The sequence below is a fragment of the Chlorocebus sabaeus genome, chromosome 3 (assembly GCF_047675955.1).
Source record: "Chlorocebus sabaeus isolate Y175 chromosome 3, mChlSab1.0.hap1, whole genome shotgun sequence".
NCBI lineage: Eukaryota > Metazoa > Chordata > Mammalia > Primates > Cercopithecidae > Chlorocebus > Chlorocebus sabaeus.
Window position 1 is genome coordinate 24,091,749 of NC_132906.1, and position 24,660 is coordinate 24,116,408.

General features: G+C 45.6%; 1 protein-coding gene across 1 annotated transcript in view; it reads right to left on the reverse strand.

Moving 5' to 3' along the window:
• Positions 1 to 226: 226 nt before the first annotated feature.
• The window catches only part of SIAH3 (siah E3 ubiquitin protein ligase family member 3), a 73,610-nt gene continuing 49,176 nt past the window's right edge, over positions 227 to 24,660 (reverse strand). Inside the window, exon 2 of the mRNA XM_007960335.3 lies at positions 227 to 7,031. Coding sequence (XP_007958526.2) covers positions 6,357 to 7,031 — 675 coding nt within the window. The 3' untranslated portion in view covers positions 227 to 6,356. The remainder of the gene's footprint in view (positions 7,032 to 24,660) is intronic.

The window sequence follows — 24,660 nt, forward strand, 5'->3', positions numbered from 1 at the left end:
TCACCTCTGGTAGCACTTTCTTCCTTACATTCAATTATGACTTTAAAATGGAGGCAGAAAAGAACAGGGGAGGAAGATAATGAAGCACAAGTCAAATGTGGCAGCTGGCAACTTCCTGATAATTGCACTTTCCTTCGTAGCATTTCATTTCTATTCCTTCATGCTGCACAGTAGCTTGTGGAAGGAAAAGAAACCGTCACAGAAACAACTCCAAAGGGTCAAAGGAAACAATATCAAATGCAATTTAATGACATTTTCTATGAGAGACAGGGCAGAGATGAAGTAGCAGTTTGAGTTTGTTCAAATTATTGTCTTTAACATTATAAGAAAGCCTAGAAAATTATATCTACACTAATTCAGGGCAAGTAAAATGCTTCTCAATTTCCTTTCTCTTTCTTATCTCAATACCCTAAGAGAAAAGATTGAAAAAGAGGAGTATTTATAGTATAGCAGCCAAGGTGAAATACTTTCAGAAAATATTGGAAAAGACTAATTCTAACCCAGGTGGGTAGTTCATGTGATGACCTGATTTGGGGGGAATTAATGTTTGCCTACATTCGATCTCTTGGATCTCCTTTCAGTGAAGGTTTTCTTCAGCTGACTATTTTCCAGGTGAACACAATGGGGAACTCACAAACTCTTGAGGAAAATCTTATGAACAAAAAAAAAAACTCTGAAAGTTAACAATCTGACTAGGAGACGCCACTCATGATGCTATTTGCAGCTGAACTCAATCAAAATCTAACTCTTTGGGGTCCCACCCAGGATCCCTTCCCCTTTCCCTTAGAAATGCATCCAAGTAGGAACTTAGCAGCCCTCACTTCTCCATCCCTTCCACTGAAACCACTGGGATCAGAGTAACCGATGCACTATTGACCTTGAAGATTCTGCCTGCTTCAAGGGACTTAGCTGGGAGTTTCCAGTGACTCTTGTCCTGGTGGAAACTGTGCCCTGGATTTAGAAAGAGTATTGGTCTGGGTAGGCTATGGATTGTGAACAGGGTCCTCACTGGATTGCAATAAAGTGAAGTAGCCAAGTAGGAAAGTAAGGCCCTGGGCCCTGTTCTTCATGTGACGTTCCTTGGCTCGTTACGTTTTCTGTCCCTCAGCGTCATGCTTTACGGGGTTCCCACTTTTGTGGTAATGCATCTTATGTGGTGTTTGACATCACTGCTTACTATGTCTCTTGAATGGTGGATTTTTCCAATTTCTAATTTCAAAGTAAAACGTTTCTTTAGATTAGGTTTTGGCCAGCATGTAAGAAAGAGGTAGGGAGGCTGACCTGTAAGAACAAGTAACAAGAAATTTGAGCTTTATAGGGCTGGTTTTCCTTTTTGGATTGGGATAGCCAATAGGCTGAGTTTGCAGAGCCCAATTTTTCCATGAAAGCCACCAAATAGAACTTTCCACACTAACAGCAATAGGGAAGTGTCCGGCGGGAGAGCAGAGAATGCTCTTGAAGCTGCTTAAGCCTCAGTCTCTTCTCCAGAAGATCTTGTTCATGTTTTCCCAACAATTTGCTGTTCCGCTGACTTGGCTATCATTTATGCCCTTGTCAGTATGGCCTTCCAGGGCGTTGCTTCTCTTTCCAAAGTCCCCTCTCCCACCCGGCTGTGCTCATCAGTAATGTCTAGGCAGTGGTATTAAGTCAACCCTCTGTATCCACAGGTTCCACACCTGTGGATTCCACCAACTGTGAATCAAAAATGTTCAGGAAAATAAAAAGAAATAATACAACAATAAGAAATAATGCAGTATGAAAACTATTGACATAGTGTTTACATTGTATTAGGTATTGTAAGTACTCTAGAGGTGATTTAAAGTATATGGGAGGATTGCGTAGGTTATATGCAAATACTATGCTGTTTTATATAAGGGACTTGAGCATCTTCAGATTTTGGTGTCCACGAGATTCCTGGAACCAATTCCCCAAGGATACTGAGGGATGATTGTACTGTTCAGTGCTTAACAACTGGGTTTCTAGGGAGAAAAATCCCTATCTAGTTGCATTTGCTAATTTCCATGGTGTGAATACTTCCACCATGGCTAATTTCAAGCAATCACCATGACGTCACTCAATGTGGAGCTGGAAGATGCAGTGCAGCATATTATTATATCGTATGTTCATCATACAGATGTGATAGATGTAAATAACTCCCGGAGCATAGAGGATAAGAAGAGTAGTGAAATAATTAGGAAGTGATCAGTTTTAAGTACTTTCAACTTTTGCTTTAAATATAATTTATTTAATTGTAAATGTATATCATTTTAAATACTGACTGTACTTAAATAACAATCAGCTTACAAAATTCCTGAAAGATTAACAACCAGAATACAAGCCAACTCTAGTACTCCACTAGGTCTTGGGCTGAAAAAAGAGGGCGAAAAAGGAGAGCTGAAAGGCCATATCGAGTATGAAAGCACTAAAAGGCCTCTATGCCATTCACACTTTATGACTCGGTCCTTCTGAGCCTTGGGTCCATATGTTCATAGAAATGACATGGTTGCTGTTGGTCAGAAGCCATATGTGCCCAGTCCCAGGCCCAGCTCTGCCATTTGCTAGCTGGGTGACCTTAAGCAAGTTGGCTAAATTCTCTTAGCTTACGTTTCCCACCCGTAACATGAGTACATAAAGAGCACCTGCTTGCTAAGGTTGTTATGGGGATTACACGAGCTACTATATTCAAAGTACGTAGCCTACTGGATCATATAGAAAAGCCTCAATAAGTGGTAGCCATGAGTACTATTATGATTACTATGCTGATCTATTCCTAAAATGTCCAGAGTAGCCACAGCTAGTGATGGGGTACACCAGGTACAGATTCATGCAGATACTGATTGTTAAAGACAATCTTCATGTGGCCTGACCTCCATTTCGGCATCAACCATGTATGTAGGTTCAGCCTCAAGGGGAGGAATGCTCCTCTCTCCACACCTCCTCAAAAAACCTCTGGCAGATGCCTGAAGTTCAGATACTGGTAACTGTTAAGTGCTGCTGTCTCTCTAGGCCTTCTTTTAAAAGGCAATTACTCCTTAGAGAGTGAGTCATTAACTCTAGCACCTTGGTGTGAATGAGGCAACCAGATCCCAGGGTCCTGGGCAGGGACTCCTGGGACTCTAAGATGAGAAACCTGGGTGTGGGCAAAGGGATTCAGAAAGGGCTTGGCACACTGAAGCCTCCATATGCAGCCCACCCACTTCCTGGGCCCCCTGCTTCCAGGTGGACTAGTGCTTTTTTTTTTTCTAAAGAGATAGGGTCTCACTCTATTGCCCAGGCTGGAGTTACAAGTGGTGCAGTCACAGCTCAGTGTGTCCTCAACCTCCTGGGCTCAAGCCATCCCCCTGCCTTGGCCTCCAGAGTAGTTAAGACTACAGGCTTGTGTCACCATGCCCAGCTGATTTTTTTATTTTTTGTAGAAATGAAGACTTGCTATATTGCCCAGGCTGGTCTCAAACTCCTGAGCTCAAACAATCCTCCTGCCTTGGCCTCCCAAAGTACTGGGATTATGGATGTGAGCCACCATGCCTGGCCTAGTTCTTAAAGCAGAGATGCTTCTAAAAGCAAATCCACTCCAGTCTTTCTCTCCCTGCTCCCTCAACCATCCCAGGACCAAGACTCAGTTGATTCTCAGGTCCTCAGTCCACTGGTGAGCTGGCAAGATTGCTGAGCATTTCGGGTCAGTCTTGAAGTAAGCTTTAAGAACACCAAGTTTGCAGTCAGTTGATCTGGGTTTTGGTTGTGGTCTAACCACTTGATGTGTGAGCTTGAAAAGATCACTTCATGTCTTAGAACCTCTATTCTGTTACTATATTGAGGATGCTAATGAGGGTTAACCCGAGACTCAGATGAAAGAGCCGTTCAGGAACTATGAAGCTCAAATACAAACTGCTGTTACCATTTTCTATTCCCGATTCTTGGTTGCTAGTTTGCTCCTTCTTCTCCAATTCTTCACATATGGACATGGAAAGGCCTTTGGGGGAGCACCGTAGCTGGAAGAGAATAATACATTTCCCATGCTTTGTCCTAAAGGTTTCTAGGAACCAACATAAAAGTTCCCATCTGGGATCACTTATTCATAATACAGTTTTGTGTGCAGTGAAAATAACCTGAAGTCATTCCCAGTGTGGCTCAGGTAACTTGGCACAACCAGAAGGCAAAGGTGATGTCTGCCGGAGCCCTAAGGCCCTGTGAATGTTAGTTATATGCTTAGTGAGGTTTTGTTTGTTGATCTGGAGCACCTGTGATGCTACACAAATGCTTTCAAAGTGGTTGAGTCTCAAAACCCAGGAGAGGACCAGTGGCTTCTAAAGGCATCAGACTTACAGCCAAGGGGGTCTTAGGTTCTGGGAAGGGGATTGGGGATGCAGTGAGAAGGAAGATAGCCAGTCTCTCCACGCGCAGACGGACCAGCCGCAGGTGTTCTTGAGCATCTGTGTGATTGGAGGGGAGTGGCTGGTGCCCTGGCAGGGCATCTGAGAGCTCAAAGAACGAGCAGGCCCCAATCCTTTCCTTGTGACTGCAGCATCTGACATGTGCCTCCATCTGTGGTGTTTTTTACCCCTCTCAGGGCTCTGAGGGAATGCAGTCTCGGCCCCAGGGGCCCAGCGATTACTGCATGACCAGAGCAGCCTCTGTTATTAAATCTCCTATTGACTGGCACCTCCCTTCTGGGGCGTGGGGTGTAAGTTGGCAGCAAAAGTGGCTGCCGTTAACCCAGTTGTTGGGGGAAGGGTGTTCTGTTTCAGGATCAATTATTTTTGGTGGAGAAAAGATTGTAGATGGCCAGCCAGGGCAATCTGCCTGAAACTTAAGAAGTCACTTGGAGGCCCGCCAGGACCCAGCTGAGGGGCTGAGGTGCAGGAACAGGGCATGGAGAGTAATGTCTGGTTGGCCAGAGCCCCATTGGGCGGTCATGAGGATGTGCTGGGGATGGGTGCCTGGCTTCTGCAGTGTCTGGAGAGCAGCCAGAGGGAGGGACAAATGCGATAAAAAGGAGCTAGAAGAGGTCCTACTGGGAAGGCTTAAAGGTGTCCAACTTAGAAAAGACAAAGTTGACTAAATATGCTGACTTTCTTCAAATACACGAGAGACTTCTACAAGAAGATGTTGATGACTTGTTCTGACAACCAAATAAGAGAAAGCAGCCTGCGCAGAGGCAATATGGATTTCCGACACTGTGTCATTCACACTGCGACAGGTGCTGAACACAGACTTGAGCCGTGGTCACATCTATGTGCTGAATGGGACGGTAGGAGCATTTTAGAAAGTGAGGAAAGGGAAGAGAGCCTCTCAGGTTTGTAAGTGATGGCCAGCCTGCCAGGTCAGAGATCCTGGGTGCCGCCCTCTGAGTTCTTTGCATTTGAGGCTGAGTCCTGGTTCTGCTTTTTGCATGATATGAAAGAACTGCACCCTAGGGAGGAACTGATGGATTTTATAACGTGATAATAAAACCCTCTGAGGAGGGAGGGCCCTCTCAGAGATGGGAGATTAATTTTATATTCTCTTTTTCCTGTTACTTTTCCTCCCCACCCCCTCTTGCCTATTCTTTTCTACTACTTGCTCAACAGAGGGCAAAGGGGTTTTTAAGAAAGCACCAAAAATCTGAGGACTTTGATTCCAGAGCAGGAGAAGATGGCACAGCCTGGGAACAAGGTGACAAGAGCCCGTCACAGGAAGGTGGGCCTCTGACCACTCTTCGGAACCCCAGCATCAACCTGAGCACTCAGCACACAATGACACCTCTAACCCAGTCTCCAGCCCTGCGGTGGAGACACGATCTCCTCATGCCCAGGTAGCTCAGCTTTGACCTTGAGATTCCTGGGAAGGTGTCAGAGTCATGTCTGGTTGGTCTGAAATGTGATCCATCTCTGAGCTGGGCCCATTCCCCAACCTGCTGAATGCACAGGTTCAGATTTAGCTTGCTCTGAAATAGACTGAAAAGAGAAACAAGAAATGATTCTCACACTAAGCCTCCTTTCAACCCCAACAGTCTGCTTGATGGTGTTTTGATCCTTTTGAATGCAGCGGAGAAAGGAATTGGAGGTGACAGGAAAAAACTATTCTGATTAAATCTTACAAACGTTCCATAAAACAACACCAACAAGACAGGACAAACGTCACACCAAGATCTTAAATTACAGGATGTTTACATAATATAATGCCCATAGCAGACAAAAACTAAATCCCACAAAGTACCTGAGACAAAATAAAATAAAATAAAATAAAATAAAAATAAAATAAAATAAAAATAGAAAAGAAAGGAAGGAGAAGAATAAGAAGGAGTCTGGAGTCCTGGCATTGGGAGGTCCGAGTGTTTCCTAGGCAGGCTGTGTGGGGAGCATCCGTGGCTCCTGGCCTCACATTTCAGCTTCTGAGGGTCGGACCTCTGTCGCGGTGATGGCAATCCCAATGGCAAGGCTGCCATTGTCAGAGAAGAGCTGTGCCAGCGAGGTGTTGAGGACGAGGCAGTCCCCGTCCGTAATCACTGAGTCCACGCACTCAAGGACAGACCGGGGGGTGGCCTCCCACTTGAGGCGCCGATGGTTTCTGTTGAGCTCCAGGCGATAGGTGAAGCAGTCGGCCTGGGTGGGGGTTCCAATCAGCATCATGGTGGCAAAGAACTGGGGGTGACCTTCATGCCTCTCCTGTTTCCTCAGCACTAACAGAAAGTGGTGGCCGAGGCAGGAGTGCATGATTATCCAATCAGCCGGCGCGGGGAGGTGCATGTCCGTGGCCAGGAAGACGATCTCAGCTCCCTGGAGGATGTCAACACTATGGATCTGCCGCAGGTGGGGCACCACCACCTCCAGGTGGCCTTCCCACTGGCAGGAGAACAAGGGACACATGCACAGGCAGGGCGTCACCGGGGCGGCGTGCAGCCCCACCTCCTGGTGGTGAAGGTGGTGGGGGTGGGCGTGGTGGCGGAGGTGGTGGTGGTGGCGGTGGTGGCAGTGGTGGTGGGAGAGATGGTGAGGGTGGAAGCTACCTTGCTCTGGAACGTTCTGAGTGACGGCGCGCCGACTGGACACATACTGTAAGGAAAGAGAAGAACGTCAGTGCGGGGGTGAGGCCCATTTCTCCCTGGCCGCCACTCCCCTGATGTTCAAAGTGTTAAAAGCAGATCCTCCAGTGCAGGCTGAGAAAGATTCAGTTCTTAAACAAACAAACAAACAAAAAAAAAACAAAGGCAGAGTGGGCACCTTGGGGTTGGGGGGTGTTGAGATTCTGAAAACTCAGTCCAAGAAAATGCAGTATTTATGCCTTTCTGGTTCTTTAATAAGATACACAAGCAAATGGGCAATTTCCTCCTCAAGTAACATGCGGTAGGATGGTCATCAATCATAAAGAACAAAGACAGCTTTTTTTTTTTTTTCCTTTTTTGATATTGTTGATATTTTTGTGCAGGCAATGGAGGTCAATATATTTTTTTCTATTTTGTCATAGTTATTAATTTTAGAACAAAATTTACATAATGCCCATTTGTCCTTCTAGCGTAGCCAGGGATTGATCTGTCTTGGGCGCCCTTCTCCTGCGTCCTGAGGCATCTGGTGGGATGCAGAGCTGACTGTGTGCAATGGGACTGCCGTCCCTAAGGAGAGAGTCCCCGCTGTGACTCCTGAGACTGCCGCACCAGGCACACATCTACCCTATTTCCAGCTCTCTGCCCCGGAGCAGCTTCCCAGAGCCTCATCACCAGGCAGCCTCCACCTGGAGAATCCCCCCACCTTCTGTTCCTCATGGCGGTGTGCCCACAAGTGCCCCCCAAAACACCAAGAGCTGTGAGGACACCTTCTGATCAGGTGTCTGTGAACATTTATTGAGCATCTGCTGTGGCCAGGCCCTTGCAGAGATATAGCTATGAGCACAATAGATACTGTGTCTCTTGGTGTGGGTGGCACAGACATTATCACACTTATAATTAATTACAGTTTTGACAGAGGTCCTCCATGTGACATGAAGACCGTGATTCGTATTTTTCAGTTGAAGAAACCGGCTTCAGTAATAAGGTGACAGAGCCTGCAAAACTGGTAAGTGAAAGACTGGGATTCATTTTCACGCCCCCTGACTCTGAGCACAGGAGCACACCCCCATCCAGTGAGGCCTGCCTTCAGCTCCCTCCTCCGTTTCCCGAGTCCTTCTTTTCTGTAATTAACCTGCATGATCTAGGTCGCACAGGGGAGGTGGCAGCTCTGCAGTGTGCTCCAGGCACGAGTCGCTCACCTTGCAGCTGTTTCCTAGGCTGTCCTCAGCTCTCCAAATGCTTTCTGGACTTCAGATGCCTTTGGGCATTTGCTTCCTCACCCTGCTTCAGTTCATTCCCGAAGAACAGAGGACCGGGGTGAAGGTTCCCAGCCACTGCTGCCGCCAGAGTTTCTGTCTCCGCTGACTCCCTGTGGCTCATAGTGAGCCAGCTAGCTTCCTTTCTTTAGGGCATTTAGGACACACATACACGTACATACATGCACAGTCATGCACGAAATACACATGCATGCATGCACACACATGCTCAGGACACATGTGCACACACACACCACACGGTGCACCGGGATTGTCACCCTAGTGATGGAGGTGACCTGGAGGAGGCGGGGGCAAGATCAGCTGTCCTCTTCGGTTGTTAGTTCCATCTGCTGGCTTCTGCATTTTTCCCCCAGAAGTGTGTTCTACAGGGGCTCTTCCGGTAGCGCCTGTCCTGCCCTGGATGGGAGCTGCTGGGCAGTCTGCTGTCCTCCATCCTGCGACTCTACCTGGTTCCCCTTCCCCAAGGGGAACAGTGTGTCTTCAGCTATGAAGGAACAAGCTGTGTTCCAAAATCCTGCTAGCGATGAGTCTGGCTTAGCCCTCAGTGTTAAGTATGGGAAAGGAAACTAACTAGCATGTAGCATCTCTAAGTGTCAGCTGCTATGGAAAGGAGGTATTTTTAAAATAATTATTTCATTTACTTTTTCACAGATCAATTTCCTTATTAAAAAATAAAAATCTGGCTTTGTCCCCACCTGCCTGCTGGTGGCATGGACCATTTAGTGACTGGGTTGGGGGAGTTTCTCCCCTCTCCTGGGATCATGCAGGAAGTCCAGGACCCAGACCTCCCATCAGCCAGGATCAGGACCCTCCCATGGACCTTCCCACGGTCTGCAGGCCCAGTAGGCAGGCAACTTCTCCTGTACTCAAGAGGACCTGGTCTTGGGCTCTCATGAAAAACCCAGATGGTGTCCCTCTTCCAGTCTCCGAGAAGGCCCCTCTCTCCCAGTCTTTACAACAATCAAGAGAGAAACATTTTATGTGTGTCTTACAGATGAACAAACAGAGACACAGAAAGACTGAGTCACTGGCCCAAGTCACACAGCTCATAAGGGCTGCAGCTTGGAATGGGGCCCAGATCAGTTAACGGTGACAGATCATAGACTGGGAAGATCACAGGCTGGAGGTCAAAAGACTAATCTGTTTCACTGTTTACGTGGCCAGCAGCCTTCAGTCAGTTCTCTTATTGGCAAAATATTTATCTCAAGGGCATGTTAGAAGATCAAATGAGAGCATTCCTGTAAAACAGCGTTACAACTTTATCAAGTGTTACCTCGAGAGGGCATTTCCATTTAGATGTGGTTTTGGGTGAAGACTTGACAGCCTTCCACTGCAGTCTGTGCCTGCCTGTCTCCATTCTGATCAACTCACTTTCACACATGAGCAGCAATCTGGGCTGAGCACAGGCCACCATAAAACCTGGAGAACCCGGTCTCACACTTGGCCTGGCACCGCCAGTCCCAGCCCTGACCTGTGAGGACAGATAGAATGTCCCGAAATCCCCATTTACAAATAACCTCTGGGCTTTCCCCTAATCTTTCCCATTTCTCCATATTCTTCCTCAGATCTATTTTCCATCTTCTCTGTCCTGACCTGGTCAGCTAATGTCAGAGATGGGAGGTCAAAGTAGTAGGGAGGGAGTGGGAAGAAATACCTGGATTTTCCTCTCTCCCCCTGCCAGTGCCTTCCACTGGTGAAACCCAAGCAGAAACCTACCAGCAAAGGGAGTCCAGCAGGTGCAAAGGTTGGCTCCCTTTGAAAGTGGTACTGGGTCAGGCAGATGGGTGAAGATGGGTGAATGGAGATATTTGCACTTGCAATATCTTGCAGCATCTTATGTGATGCTGCTGGTTTGAACAGGCTGGGGCTCCTGGGCTGAGTTCTGATGGGGCTTATGGCAGGGGGAGAGACAGAGATGTCTTATAATTCATTAAGCCATTCAGCATACACGTACGCACCACCCATCATGTGCAAGGGGCTGAGAATACTGAACAGAATAAGCTCCTTGTTCTTGCCTCACTAGCTCACTGTGATTGTGTGAAAGCAATGCAAAAATGCCGGGTACGCCAGGGGCTCTGAGAGCACCAAGTCGGGGAGGCAGCTGTTCTAGCCAGTGTGAGGTGACATTTAAACTAATTGAAGCGTGAAGGGTGAATTCTCTAGCAGAATAGGCAAAGGGCTCGCCGACAGGGAAAACAGCAGGTTTGAAGGAGCTGGGTATGAAAGAACATGGATGTTCAAGAAGTGACAAGAAGTCCCAAGTGGCTGATAGGGAATCCGGTGGAGATGGAGAGGAGATGTTGGGTCATCATACCCAGGCCTTGTAAGCCAAGCTGAGGCTCTGAGATGGCACCCAGTGCACGGTGGATATTAGCAGGGATATCCAAGAGACCCAGCTATGTGCATTAGGGAGCTCCTGTGGGTAGCACGATGCCCCCTACGCCCAGCAGCAGAGCCTGCTCTAAGCTGCTGCTCAGAATGGGGCCAGCAGCAAGACCCAACCCTTGTCTAACCAGCAGACCCCAGCAACAGTCATTCCCCTGGACTCTCCCAATGCTTCCTTATGGCTTCATCTTCCACTAGCTTTTTGTTTTTTAATTGCTGCCATGTTACAAAGCAGCCAAGGGTATAATCCAAAGAGTCTGAAGTGAATAACTATGCAAATAGAGTGGAACGTGATACACTTACTGAGACCCGTGTACTTGCTGTGCTCTGGGAAGGCGCTTAGAATAAACACAGCCTTAATTTTTTGTTTCTTCCTGCTCCATCTTCTGATACAAAATATGTTTCATTTAAACGATCCTTGGGTGAGTGAGGTCACAGGGCTGCTGGCAGGGAGAAGGGATTCTTTTAATTGGCAAAATGCTAATTGTTTCAGAAAATGAATTCCAGTCTTCCCATCTAATACAGTGGATGTGTGAGTAATTACTTTCCTTCACTAAACTGTTAATGCAACATTAGTGATTACACTAATTAAAACTAATGAACTGTTACAGACTGATAAACCCCTCAGTCAGTCAGTGGATGCCTTTCTTCCATTGGCTGTGTTTAACTTCCCATTTGGAAGAGAGATCTTGAATTAACCTTTAGAATAATGCGCAAAATTGGGTTTAGCAATGTTAGGCTTTATAGGCTGGGGATAATACTTTCTGTATGCATTAGTGAGGCCATTTCCACTGAGGGTGTAATTGAATTTAAAAACACATTCCTTAATTTGATCAGCCACACTCCCATGGTTGGTAATGGCTCTCCAAATCCTGGCTTCTGAAGGCGAAAACTGCCTCTGGAATACCCCATGACCCTTTCTCTGGCCTCTGCTCCCTGGGGTCAGCAAACTCACTTAGAGGATTGCTTTTCCTTTCCACTTGCTTCCAGAAACACTGCCATGCATTTTAGCTGAAAGAGACTTTTGCCCCCAATTCTATGTGGCAGGCACTTGCTTCGAGTTTGCTCATGCCCTTATTTGTGAATATTAATTAAGTGAAGTTTTTAGTCCTGGGTGAAGTGGGGAAGGCAGCAATGCTATCGATGCATTTCACACAAAGGGAGAATGAGCAGGTTGGGGTGGAGGGTAGGCATCAGGGTACTGAGGTAAAGTCCACGTCTGAGCCAAGTTGGGGAGTCAGGTCTGCTAGGAAGGGAGAAGAACTGACTGCTCCAGGACTGTGCCCTGCACGCACAACTCAGGAGGACTCTAGATGCTTCCAAACAGGTAAGAAATAAGTTAAGCCAAGAGAGAAAACAACAGTAAGACTTTTACCACATGGGACAGGAACATCTTAATTAGAAAATGTATCTTATACTCCTTCTCCTCCATACCAGATTCAGCTCTTGCTATGTAGATGGAGGAGATCTTCATGTGGACAGTATGAGCATCTCTGCAATTTCCTTTAAAATACTTTAGTATAGAGAATGTGATATAAATCTTCCTTCCTTCCTTCCTTCCTTCCTTCCCTCCTTCCCTCCTTCCTTCCCTCCTTCCCTCCTTCCTTCCTTCCCTCCCTCCCTTCTTTCTTTCTCTCTTTCCTTCCTTCCTTCCCCTTCCTTCCTTCCCCCCTTCCCCCCTTCCCCCCTTCCTTCCTTCCTTCCTTCCTTCCTTCCTTCCTCCCTCCCTCCCTCCCTCCCTCCCTCCCTCCCTCTTTCTTTTTCTTTCTTTCTATATTTTGAGAAAGAGTCTCACTCTGTCACCCAGGCTGGAATGCAGCGACGTGATCTCGGGTCACTGTAACCTCCACCTCCTAGGTTCAAGTGATTCTCCTGCCCCAGTTTCCTGAGTAGCTGGGGTTACAGGTGCCTGCCACCATACCTGGCTAATTTTTGTATTTTTAGTAGAGATGGGGTTTCACCATGTTGGCCAGGCTGCTCTCGAAGTCTTGACTTCAAGTGATCTGCCTGTCTCAACTTCACAAAGTGTTGGGATTACAGGCATAAGCCACCACACCCGGCCTAAATGTATGCATTTTTAAACTATACTCTAGGGCCTGTCAATTCCTGAATCGGGAATTCAAACATCAAGGTAATCACCTAACATTGTATTGAAAAAGTCCATATCTGAGATAATGACTGCAATGGCCTCAATTAGTATCCATATTTCAGATTCACATCAGATGCTGCTAGTTAACACTTCCACAAATGTTTTGGTTGGTGAAATTAGTAGTTTGTTAATCAGCATAATAGATGCTAGAAATGGGCTCTAGTTGAGGAAATTGGTGGTTTTCGAGCTGTAAAGATTAGTTAAAATAGTGCAGAGAGATTTCTCACTTTATGAATGGGTCTTGAAAGCTGGTTCCCTAAATATCCTGTGTCCAGCTGCTGAGTCAGGACTTCTGGTGCTCTGATGCCACTTCTTAACTGTATTGGAATCTTGCCTCTGAAATACCACTGCACACAAATTTTCATTACTGGTGATCAAAATTATGTAACTTGAGTGTGGAGACATTGCTTAATACACACAGAAGCCTTGAGTCTTGACCTATCTATGCCATTGTTTAGCTGGAAAAGAGGCTAATAGGCTGTGGCTTTGAAAAGATGACAACTTTGTGAACAAAATTATTTAAAACCAAGACCTATGGGTCCATGCAGATGAAAAGGGTCCATACAGATGTCTTCATAGACACCGGTCCTATGATCTCAAAAGCCTCCTGACCAAGCTGGTCTTCTTATAAACACATTTGCCAGTCACATGGGAAGGAATAAGTGGATGACACTGGAAAAAAAAAAATACATCTCTGAGATCCCAGGGCCCTTTAGTTTCCAGATCCTTAACCTTGGCTGGCAAGCATTAGCTGATTTATCCATGAATATTTTCCTGCTTGCTGAGTGCCTTCAGGACAGGGACTAATTGTTTGTGTGTCCTTACTGCTAGTACAGTGCCCGACATGCGATGTATGCTTGCCACATATTCATAGCACAGATCAATGCATTAGTAACAGCTTCCAATATGAAGATCACACTGGTTCTGTCCTTTATATTATTCAGGTGTGCCAGCCACTGTCCCACCTGGCATTGTCTGAGACAATCAGGTGCCGTAAGACAGGAATGCTGCCTCCCTACCTGACTTGTGAAGTAGTTAAGTAGCAGTTAAGATCTGTCCACACAACTCACTACTTATTTCAACTTGCATTGAAAATCACTAGTTGTGGCCAGGCGCAGAGGCTCATGTCTGTAGTCCCAGCACTTTGGGAGGCTGAGATGGGTGGATCACTTGAGCCCAGGAATTTGAGATCAGCCTGAGCAACATGACCTCGTCTCTACAAAAAATACAAACATTAGCCAGGCAGCTGTGGTCCCAGCTACTCAGAGACTGAGGTGGGAGGATCAGGTTAGCCCAGAAGGTTGAGGCTGCAGTGAGCTGAGATCATGCTACTGCGCTCCAGCCTGAGCATGGAGTGAGACCCTGTCTCAAAAAAAAAAAAACAAAAACAAAAACAAAAAAAGAAAATCACTAATTGGTAGCCTTTTCTCCTCAACTAGATTGGAAGTCATTGAGGGCAGAGGTTGTATTAAGTCTGCCCAGTGTTTAGTACAGTGATGGACTTGCATTGTCTGACATGTAGTAGACTCTCAATAAATGTTAGTGCAAAAGTAATTGCGGTCTTTGCTATTACTTTTAATACATGCTGCTTGAATGAATGAATGATTCATAAACAGATCCCTGTTTTGGACCATATCAGTGGAAAGGCTGTTTGTCTTCAGTCAGAGGCTCTGTCCCCTACCCTTCCATTTCAGGTGCTATAGAAATACAGTGTGTGTGTGTCTGTGTGGCCAAGTGTCCATGACTGTGAGCTCCTCAGGAAGGTGCCCTGGCAGCTCCTCACCCAGAATCCAACAGTGATGGGACACAGAAGCTGCATTTGACCCTAACCAAGAGGAGGGTACTGACATGTGCCCAGCTGCCAGTGTGAGAAGTATGATAAAAACTTTGAAGAAGAAATTTCTCCTGCCAGAGAGGTACTTGCTTTGCTTTTACTTTTTACTGAGATTACTTGATGCTTCAGGCATTCTCTTTTTCAGTAATGAATTGCTTCTCCCGGACAGATTGCTGGGTTAACTCAGCAAATCAATCTGGCCACCTCCCAGATTGCTCTAGGCCCATGTTCCCCTCCTGCCCCTCGGCAGGACCCCTGAGCTAAAAAGGCTGGATGCCTTCTCACTTCCTTATCCATTTTCTGTTAATAATCACCAGGAGGTAACTTTAACCCAACCAAAGATTACCGTAGCTCCTCCAGCTGTCCCTACCCATGAGATGAGGAGCTAATGGGTTGTACCCACACAGAACCCCAGAGCCCACCATTTAGACCACACTCCACATAAGTGGGATGCTGGAATTCCCTACCCAGTGTCTCTAAGTCAGCTGCCTGCAGCCCGTGTTCTTTCTGGGATCCATCTTCTGGAAGGCAGACCATTAGATGTGAGAGATATGGCCAATGGGTGATGATTTCGGGGGTGGGGGTATAAGCAGAGCTTGAATGTGTGGGCTGGGGTGTTTACTTGCCTTTGTAAGAGACTCATCAAAACCCAGGATGAAGCCAGGTTAGGAAGAAAGTGAGACAGGTTGCTACCTGGGAGCTGCCACCATGCGACTCATTGTGAAGGTATAATTTTTTTTTTTTTTTTTTTTGAGATGGAGTTTCGCTCTTGTCACCCAGGCTGGAGTGCAATGGCATCATCTTGGCTCCTTGCAACCTTCGCCTCCTAGGTTCATGCAATTCTCCTGCCTCAGCCTCCCAAGTAGCTGGGATTACAGACAGGTGCCACCATGCCCGGCTAAGTTTTGTATTTTTAGTAGAGACGGGTTTTCACCATGTTAGCCAGGCTGGTCTCGAACTACTGGCCTCAAGTGATCCTCCTGCCTCAGCCTCCCAAAGCACTATGATTATAGGCATGAGCCACCATGCCTGGCCATGAAGGTATAATTATTAAGGTAGGAGGACAGAATGTATTTTGAGAGTCTCATACCTTGTTTTTTTCTTTTTGAGTATTTATATAGACAGTATGTGGACCACCATGTGTACTTTTGCCTCCCGTCTTGCAAATCTTGGGGGCAGGCTTACAGTCAAACCACAAAGAGGAATGTTGCCCTGTCTCTATTCTTTGGCTCTGCTTTTCATCTGTGGGGTTTTGAGTATGCTAATGAATCTAATCAATCTTGTAGATAAAAGACTTTTTCGTCAAAGCAACTTTTTGTGTAGTTAGACTTTCATATCCGTAATTGGCAAGTGAAACCTGGGGCCTGCGTGAGCAGTTTAAAGGTTAACCTTTTTATTACCCAAAGCCACATTAACTATGAGCCTTTCTTTAGGATGACTTTAGAACTACAGCGGTGACTGGACACCATGTCCAGAGATTGTCCCGCCAATCTGGATACCCTCAGATTGTGGGCAAGACTGTTGCTCACACTGTTGTGGCTGGAGTCAGTGCCGTGACCTTTGAGAGGAGGCAGGTTGCTGCACATGGTTACACATGCAAACGTAAACTGCAGAAGCAGATGTGTTAGCAAGTTACAAGTGGGCAGAGGTGTGTCCTGGGTGGCCCGAAACAATCTGATACCTCCAGGCCACATGCCATCCTTGTTTCTCTGAGTTCTACAAAAATGTCATGACCAGGAACTCCACAGTTTCAGCTCTCTCTGCCAGAACTCTCTGTCCTCTGTGTTCCCTATCCCCAGATTAAGTTGTGTTCATCCTTCAGGGATTCCTTATTCTGACTAGGACAGGTCTGTATGTTGCATGCTCCCTTAAAACATGCAACAAACTTGTTCAACATCTAGTCTTCCTGCTGGACCACAACAAGGGCTCCAGGTGGGTGAGTACTGTATTTCTTCCCCACTGTATCTGAAGTATCAGCACAGTGATTGGAACATGGTAGGTACCCAGTATGTGGGGAGAGCATGAATAAATGACTCCTCCTCGTTGACCTGTTACCCTAACACAATTCAACCACTTCTCACCATCTGACAGCACTCACCCTCATTGCTTCTCTGGGCTACACAATAGCCTTCTAACTAGTTATGATAGGTTAGAAGACTGCCCTCAAAAGATGTGTTCACATCCTAATCCCCAGAACCTGTGAATGTGACCTTATTTGCAAAAATTGTCTTTATAGATGGAACTAAGTTAAAGACTTTGAGATGAGATCATTGTGGATTGTTCAGCTGGGCCCTAAATCCAAGGACAGTGTTCTTAGAAAAGACAGAAGAGAAGAAGACACAGACGAAGAGGAGAAGGCCATGTGAAGACGGAGGTAGAGATTGGAGTGATGTGGCTGCAAGCCAAGAAACACCTGGACCCACCGGAACTGGAAGAAGCAAGGAGGAATTCTTCCCTAGCACCTTCAGAAGCTGTGTGGCCCTCCTGACACTTTTTTTTTCTGAGATACAGTCTACTCTGTCGCCCAGGCTGGAGTGCAGTGGTGTGACCTCGGCTCACTGCATCCTCCACCTCCTGGGTTCAAGTGATTCTCCCTGCCTTAGCCTCCCGAGTAGCTGGGACTACAGGCACTGTAGACTGGGAATGGCCTTGCTATCAGGAAATACTGAGTCTACACACAAATGGATGTAGCCTATAGGTCCTTCCAAGGATGATTATCAACTCTATACCCATGTGCTAATACCAGAGATACAAAGGACATTGTACAGTGCTTAGTCCAGAGCAAGAAGGCATAAGCAGTAGATGTTATTATCATTGTCATTGTCGTCATTATTGCACAGTGATGTGGTTTGGCTGTGTCCCCACCCCACCCCCGCCGCCAAATCTCATCTTGAATTGTAGCTCCCATAATCCCCACATGTTGTGAGACGGACCTGGTGGGAGGTAATTGAATCATGGGAATGGGTTTTTACCATGCTATTCTTGTGATAGCGAATAAGTCTCATGAGATCTGATAGTTTTATAAAGGGCAGTTCCCCTCCACACACTCTCTTGCCTGCCACCATGTAAGACGTGCCTCTGCTCCTCCTTCACCTACTGCCTTGATTGTGAGGCCTCCCCAGTCATGTGAAACTGAGTCCATTAAACCTCTTTTTCTTTATAAATTACCCAGTGTCAGGTGTGTCTTTATTAGCAGTGAGAGAATGAACTAATATACACATCTAGCTGATTGAGGTGTAAGCTAAAGAAATGCACTCTCCATAATTTCTAGGATCGTGTATGAATAAGATTAAATCATAAAAACACTAATGTCCTTCCATGTCTCCCTTAAGGCTTTCTAGCAATTCTCACCAGCACCATGTTTATTTTTGTTTTTTGGTTTTTAAAAAATCTTGCTAAGCAAGTTTCTAAGATTAGTCATTATAGGTCACTGTGTCTCTCCTTTTTAAAAAAATGTTATTTGATCTTTCCATAGATAACCAGTAGTTGTTTAGAATGAGAGCTCGTCTTAAAAAATCTTCCTTTTGAATATAGCTAATTTATTTATTCCAAACATGACTCAAACGAATAAGCCTTTCATGGAGAGACCCAGAGGTCATTTTCCTGTTGAAAACACTATGGCATTCCCAGAGTGGGTACAGAAGATGTGAGCCCCATGATCCAAGAAGCTCACTCCCAGAGATACACAAAGAAACCCAGAGACCCTTGTTGCCACAAGCATTTAAAGATGATGTTTATGGGAACAGCATCTCAGTCACCCACATTCCTCATGGCACCATGTGGGATGCCTCCAGTCACAGACCTGCTAATGTGTGACACCAAGCAGGTGATACTAGTATGAGAGTTTCCTGGCACTCAGCAGGCAACAGAGGTTGAGATAACAAATGCCTCTGTATAGACTGGGGCCTGTTTATTAAGATAAACTCCCCTGACAGCTTGGCATAGTCACATAAAGAGTATACTGCTTGTACATTTGTGCCTTGAGTTCCTAGCCTGTCAGGGCTAGCTGCTTGGCACAAGCTGACACTTTGTACCCCTTCATCTCTGATGCAGGAGTCTCATATCTTCTACCAGCATCCATGAAACTGTGGCAGGTCACCTTGTGAGCTTGCAAGTAGGGGGGTAAGATCTGAGCCCCCTCACAGTTGTAATCAATACCTGATAGATATGAGCATTATGTGATCAGAAAATATGCACACGAATGTTTACAGCAGCACTAATTCATAATAACCAAAATCTAACAGTCACCTAAATGTTCTTCTGATGGGTAAATTGTGATATATCTACACAATGGAATATCATGCTACTATAAAAAAAGAATGAGCTACTGCTATACCCAACAACATGGATCTCAAAAACATGTTGAATTTTTTAAAAAGCTAGACACAGAAGAGTACATGTTTAAGAATTTTGTTCGAAGTTCAAAAATGTAAAACTGATCTATAGTGACAGAGCTTGAACAGTGGTTATCTTTGTGCGTGGACATATTGACTTGGTGGGACCTGAGGGAGCCCCTGAGGGCTGCATATATTATAACTTGTGGTGTGGGTGGGTGATGGCTCTGTGGATATGTATATATATATTTATATATATATGTGTAAAAATCCATCGAGGAATACACTTAAGATCTGTGTACTTCACTGCATGCTATACATCGAAAAACAGAATGAAAGAAAGAGAACGGATGTATGTGGCCATTGTCTTCAGGTCAGTGTTAAATGGACATATTTCATGGGACTCAAGAACCCTAGGGGGTCTTTTCTTTCATTATTTCACTTGTTCATTTGGCCTGTTTGTAGGTCTGGTTGCATCAGGTTGCCTGTGATACCAGTAGCTAGGGGGATTGGAGGATGGGGATGAGAGTCAGATCAGGGACGGACCCAGGGAGCATGAGCTCCCTGGCTTAGAAAGGCAGGGTCATGGCTGACACTCCCAGGGAGACACAGGACCTGGAAACCAGATGATAAGGTGCTGAAGGTGTTCACGCCATGCCTGGAGTGGCACAGGCCTTGCCCTTTGGTCCTAGAGGCAGAAAGCTCCTCTCTTAGACTCGGGGGCTATGGACCGACACTAGTGCCATGGCCTGGTTGTAGTGTCACAGGAGGTGCACGCTGACTTTGTGTAAATGCCTCGCTGAATGAATGGGTCCTCCTCTCTGCAATGTGGCTCTCCTCACCCCAAACTGAGGGACAGAGCAGCCACAAAAAGCTGCTGACAAGCTCCAAGTAAATCCCCTTAAGCGAGGTGGGGGCAGGTGTTTTATTGATTCTCAATCTTTGCCAGTAGCTGGGTACATATTTAATAAAAATCTTAGGCTTGGGGGGCAGGGATGGGAAGGCAGAAGGGAGAATTCCTGCCCCCAGGGCTTGGGAGGCTGGCAGGCTGGCCAGTCCCTAATAATTCATTCATCCAATATTCATCTTTGGGTTATTATAGTCACTGAGTATCTCTAAGGAACAAGTTTATTAGTGTCTGCTAAGATAATTAGCCTAATCTACTTCAAGGCAATTCTAATAGTCTCCATGTAGGATTTTTTTTTTTTTTTTTTTTAACACAATTCACCATGACTACATTTCAACATTGGTTCTATTTTGTTCATATTTCCCCCATTGGAGGTATTCAGTTGCTACAAGAGTGTCATGCTCTCCAATTAGCCCAAGGGGAAGGAGATTAAGTCCCCAGGCTCTAGCTCAGCCTTCTCCCAGACCAGGTTTGCTCCAGCCTGCATAATGCCTGCAGCTTGGGTGACCTCTAGGATCATCCTGAAGGCTGGACTTTCTTCCTCTCTGTCTGCACTTCCCCATCCTCTAAGGGGATGTTGTAGAAGGGAAGGTACATGCACAGCTTCGACGGATCCAAAGCACTTGATTTTCTGTTCTGCACTTGGAGAAATCTCTCATAACTTCCCTTGCACCTACACAGGCCACGAAACTCTCCATTCATGAGTCTGCGGAGAGGGTTAGACCAACAATTCTCAAACGCCGTGCAGGGTGCACACAAATCACCTGGGCATCCTGTTAAAATGCACACTCTGATGCAGCAGGTCTGGCATGGGGTTGAGATTCTGCATTTCTAACCAGCCCTCAAGGATGTCAGAGCTGCTGGGTCACAGACCTCACTGTGAAGGGCAAGCAGCTAGACCCACTCGTCCTTGCCCACTGCCATTATGCCGGGCATCCTTCTTCCTTCACAAAAGTCCTAACATCCCTTTAGGAATCCAATAGCATATTCTTAATAACCTCAGACATCTCTTTCTAACACTGATCCCTTAACAACAAGTCCCTGCAGGGTCCATAGTTACTTTCATGATGGCGGTAATAGGGCTGCCCTATTCCGGGGAGGGAACACCTTGATTTGTTAGTCATGCAGTGTCACCTTGCAGACAGCTTGGTAACACAGGACTTCACTGGGGGCAGAGGGGAAGCAGAGGGGAAGCAGAGCTGCGAGGAAATTCTTAAGCAGAAAATATTTGTTAAGACAGAGCTTCACTTTAATTAATAAATTCTCCATTTTTATGGCTACTCGTAATTCCCTACGATTTAGTTTAATTGGGTTTTCATGTTCAGAATTTAGAAGCAGCTTCCTCTTTTTAGTTTTAAATAGTAATACATAAACAAATAAATATCACGCTTTTCAGCAGGGCCCATTGATTTCCATCTCATTCTGCTGTTACACAGTAAATCCATTCATTCAATCAATCACACAACAAATACAAATTCATCACTCACTATGTGCAATGGGAGATGATGGGTATAAAATGGTGAACAGAGCACATGGTGAGTGATGAATTTGTATTTGTTGTGTGATTTGTTGCGTCCCTATCCTCAGAGAGCTTCCTTTTCTAGGAGGGGGAGGAATTGCTTCCGGGAGTCAGGACAGGCTTTGTAGGGGAACGTTCAGGATGGTATCCTGTCCAGTATCTTGGAGAGGTCTTTTAATGTAATCAAATGTGAGGTAATTTAGACCACCAATCACATGGAGCCAACTGGTATTTAGTTAAATTGTCTTGAACTTCCCACTGGAACTGTCCAGATGAGGCAATGCTCTAACTGTAACCAGTCTAATCATGGCTTTGCTCACTTCGGCACTGGCCCTATGGAAGCTCTCCCTGCAGTCACTTCCAGCAGAGCCCTGAACCACTTCTGGTTTGGAGCTTCCTGATTCAGGAATTGCTGTGCGCACAAATACATTTTGGAAAATTATGATGTACCAAAGTTTATCTTTTAACTGGTCCAAGTGCAAATTGTCCTATCTTCTTCCATGATTCTAATATTGGTGACTAATTCTTCTGGAAGACAAATTGGTGATGGCACTAAAGCCTTCCTCTGTAAACACGGAAATGACAAGTCCTCCATCCCAGATCTACCAATGTACCAGCCTCACGACAAGCAGTCAGAATGAACCAGGGCCTCTTCAGTTCCTCCCCACTGCCAGAACTCTGAGTTTCCACAGCACTAGATCCTGGCCAAGCACTTAAGAGTAATTCCCTGGGTAATCTTCACAAGTCTTTATAGACAGGCCTCAGGATGAAACTTTAATTTCCCTGCATTGACTAAGACAGCGAATTGAGGCATAAAGAGACAGATGGGGTTGGGGCAGGGGCACGTGGCATGAAGGTGCATGACAAATGGAGATATGGGTCCAGGTCTTCCACTCCTTACATGACCAAGGATAGTTCCTTTCACTTTTTTCAGACCTTAATTTCCATGTCGATAGAATAAGAATGACGATATCTGCCTCCCTCCTGGATAATAGGAGGAATGCGTTAAAATGTGTTTTAAATGGTGAGATCCATTTGGAAGAAAGTATCATATGGATGCAAATCATGGAAGAGCATGCTTGAAATACGGAATGGTTCTGACAGACACCTGCTGAGTGTCTGTTCTAAGCACATCACATGCCTCATCTCACTTAATCCTCACGTGACCTCCAGGAGGTGGGCATCATTATCACAAGCAGTATATACCCAGGGACACTGGAGTGCAGGATGGAGGAAGGTCTTTCCCAAGGCCTGGGGGTTGGTGGTAGGGGAGGTGGGCTTTGATTCTCCAGATTCTGGCTGCAGAGTGTGGGCGCTGTGCCCCAGGCTTCCCGCTCCTTTCCCTGCAAGCAGCGAGCACTCAATTATCCCCATGTGGATTATCTGCAGCTCATATTTCATTTCATTCCAAGCTGACTTTTCCCTGCCAACCAGCTCAGCTCATTTAGTTGGCAGGGGAGCTCAGGGAGTTAGAACTAATCCTAATATTAAGTAAAGAGCAAAGCATAATTAGGAAGATAAATCTTCTAGGGGGAAAATGTATGTAACATATTCCAAAGTCAAGCATGGGTGATTTTTTCCATCTTCTAGATGATCCACATCACTGTTCTCTTTTTCTCTTTCTAGCACAGATAACTATGGGTTGATGATATATTGTTTTTAAACTTAATTTTTTCTGATTAGGCGATCATGTATTCTCACAAAATATTTAGAATATTCTGCATAGTATAAAGAAGAGAATAGAAAACTCTCAGAATAGCACCATCCTGATAGTACCACTGTTAACATTTTGGCGTGTTCTTTTTTCAATGCTATTTTTGACATAAATGACTAAATATTGCACTTGTAGTCTTGTAAACTGTTTTTTTTTTTTTTTTTTTTTTTTCTACTTGATATCTTGTGGAACAATACGCATCAAGAGATGTAGCTGAACACCATTATTTTTAGTGGCTCCATTGGCCTTGGAGAACTCATATGAATGTAGCATAATTGGTTTTATTCAAACCTAGCTAAGAGAGACACAAGTGCTTCATGCATCCAATTATTTATTTGTTCATTGATTCAGCAAACCTGCCAGATATTGTGGATGAAAAGAAAAATAAAATGTAGTTCAGAGCCTCAAAGAATTTGCTGTCTTTTCTCAGAGTCACTACATCAATTTCTTTTGGGCCCAATCTTTTGACCTCTGCTGCCCGCCCCCGACCTTCCTTGTTCGCATGGCCCAAAAAGCAGCTTGCTTTGTTGTTAGAAGCAGCCAGGCCTTATTCGCTGACCCTCCCCCACTTCCAATCCCTTCCTTTTTTGCCTCTGGGTTTAACAGTGGCATAAAACTAATTTATAGCTCTTGCTAGGAAGAGGACAAATTTTCATCCCAGCCCATCATGAGAAAAGCACTAGTACAAATGAATAATTGTTGACCCATGCTACCTATTAGAGATTGTGCTTGGGCCACCTCGTTTGTTGTTTTAACACAAGAAATTAAGGGCCCTGGCAAGGGCTTCCATGGGAACTGAATTGGTAATGAGATAGAACATCGTCTTTGTGGGTGACCTCTCCTAGCGCCATGTTCACAAGAGAGACAGGGATGAAACCTCACTTCCACAATGATCCCATGAGAAGGGTAGACTCTGCCTGTGTCCACCTTTGATTTTAGGCTCAGGGTCATGTTCTACCAGGATCCTTATCCATCAGCATATGTCTGTGAAGCAACTAGAATATACTGGACACTGTGTGAAGTGATGGGGGGTGCATGGCTGTAGACGTTGCTATTTTGGCCTCCGGGAGCTCGCCAGCGCCTGACATCTGTGAAGCCATATGCTTTTGCAATATACGCGTGCATGGAGTGATGCAGCGTACGTTCTCCCTCTGTACCAAATGGTTTGAGTTGCAGGGAAAGGTTTGGGTTGGGAGTGACACTTGAAATGGGTCAGAAACAATGGAGGAACTCTGGATAGTGGAGGGTTGAGAGGCAAGCACTCCTGGAAGAAGGAGGACATCCCCAAATGCAGGGAGGACCTGTGCTTTCCATGGACTGATGAGGCCTTGACAGAACAAGGAGAAATGAGGCTAAGTAAGGAAGGTGCAATCAGATCACAGAGAGCTTTGAAAGCAAGATGAGAGTAAGAAGGACAGAAGGTGTTTCACAACACTTGATTGGTTCCATGTCCTGGATATGTGACCATGACTTGCAGGCTGTATTGAATATGATATGTTTTACAATATTAGGGACTAAAA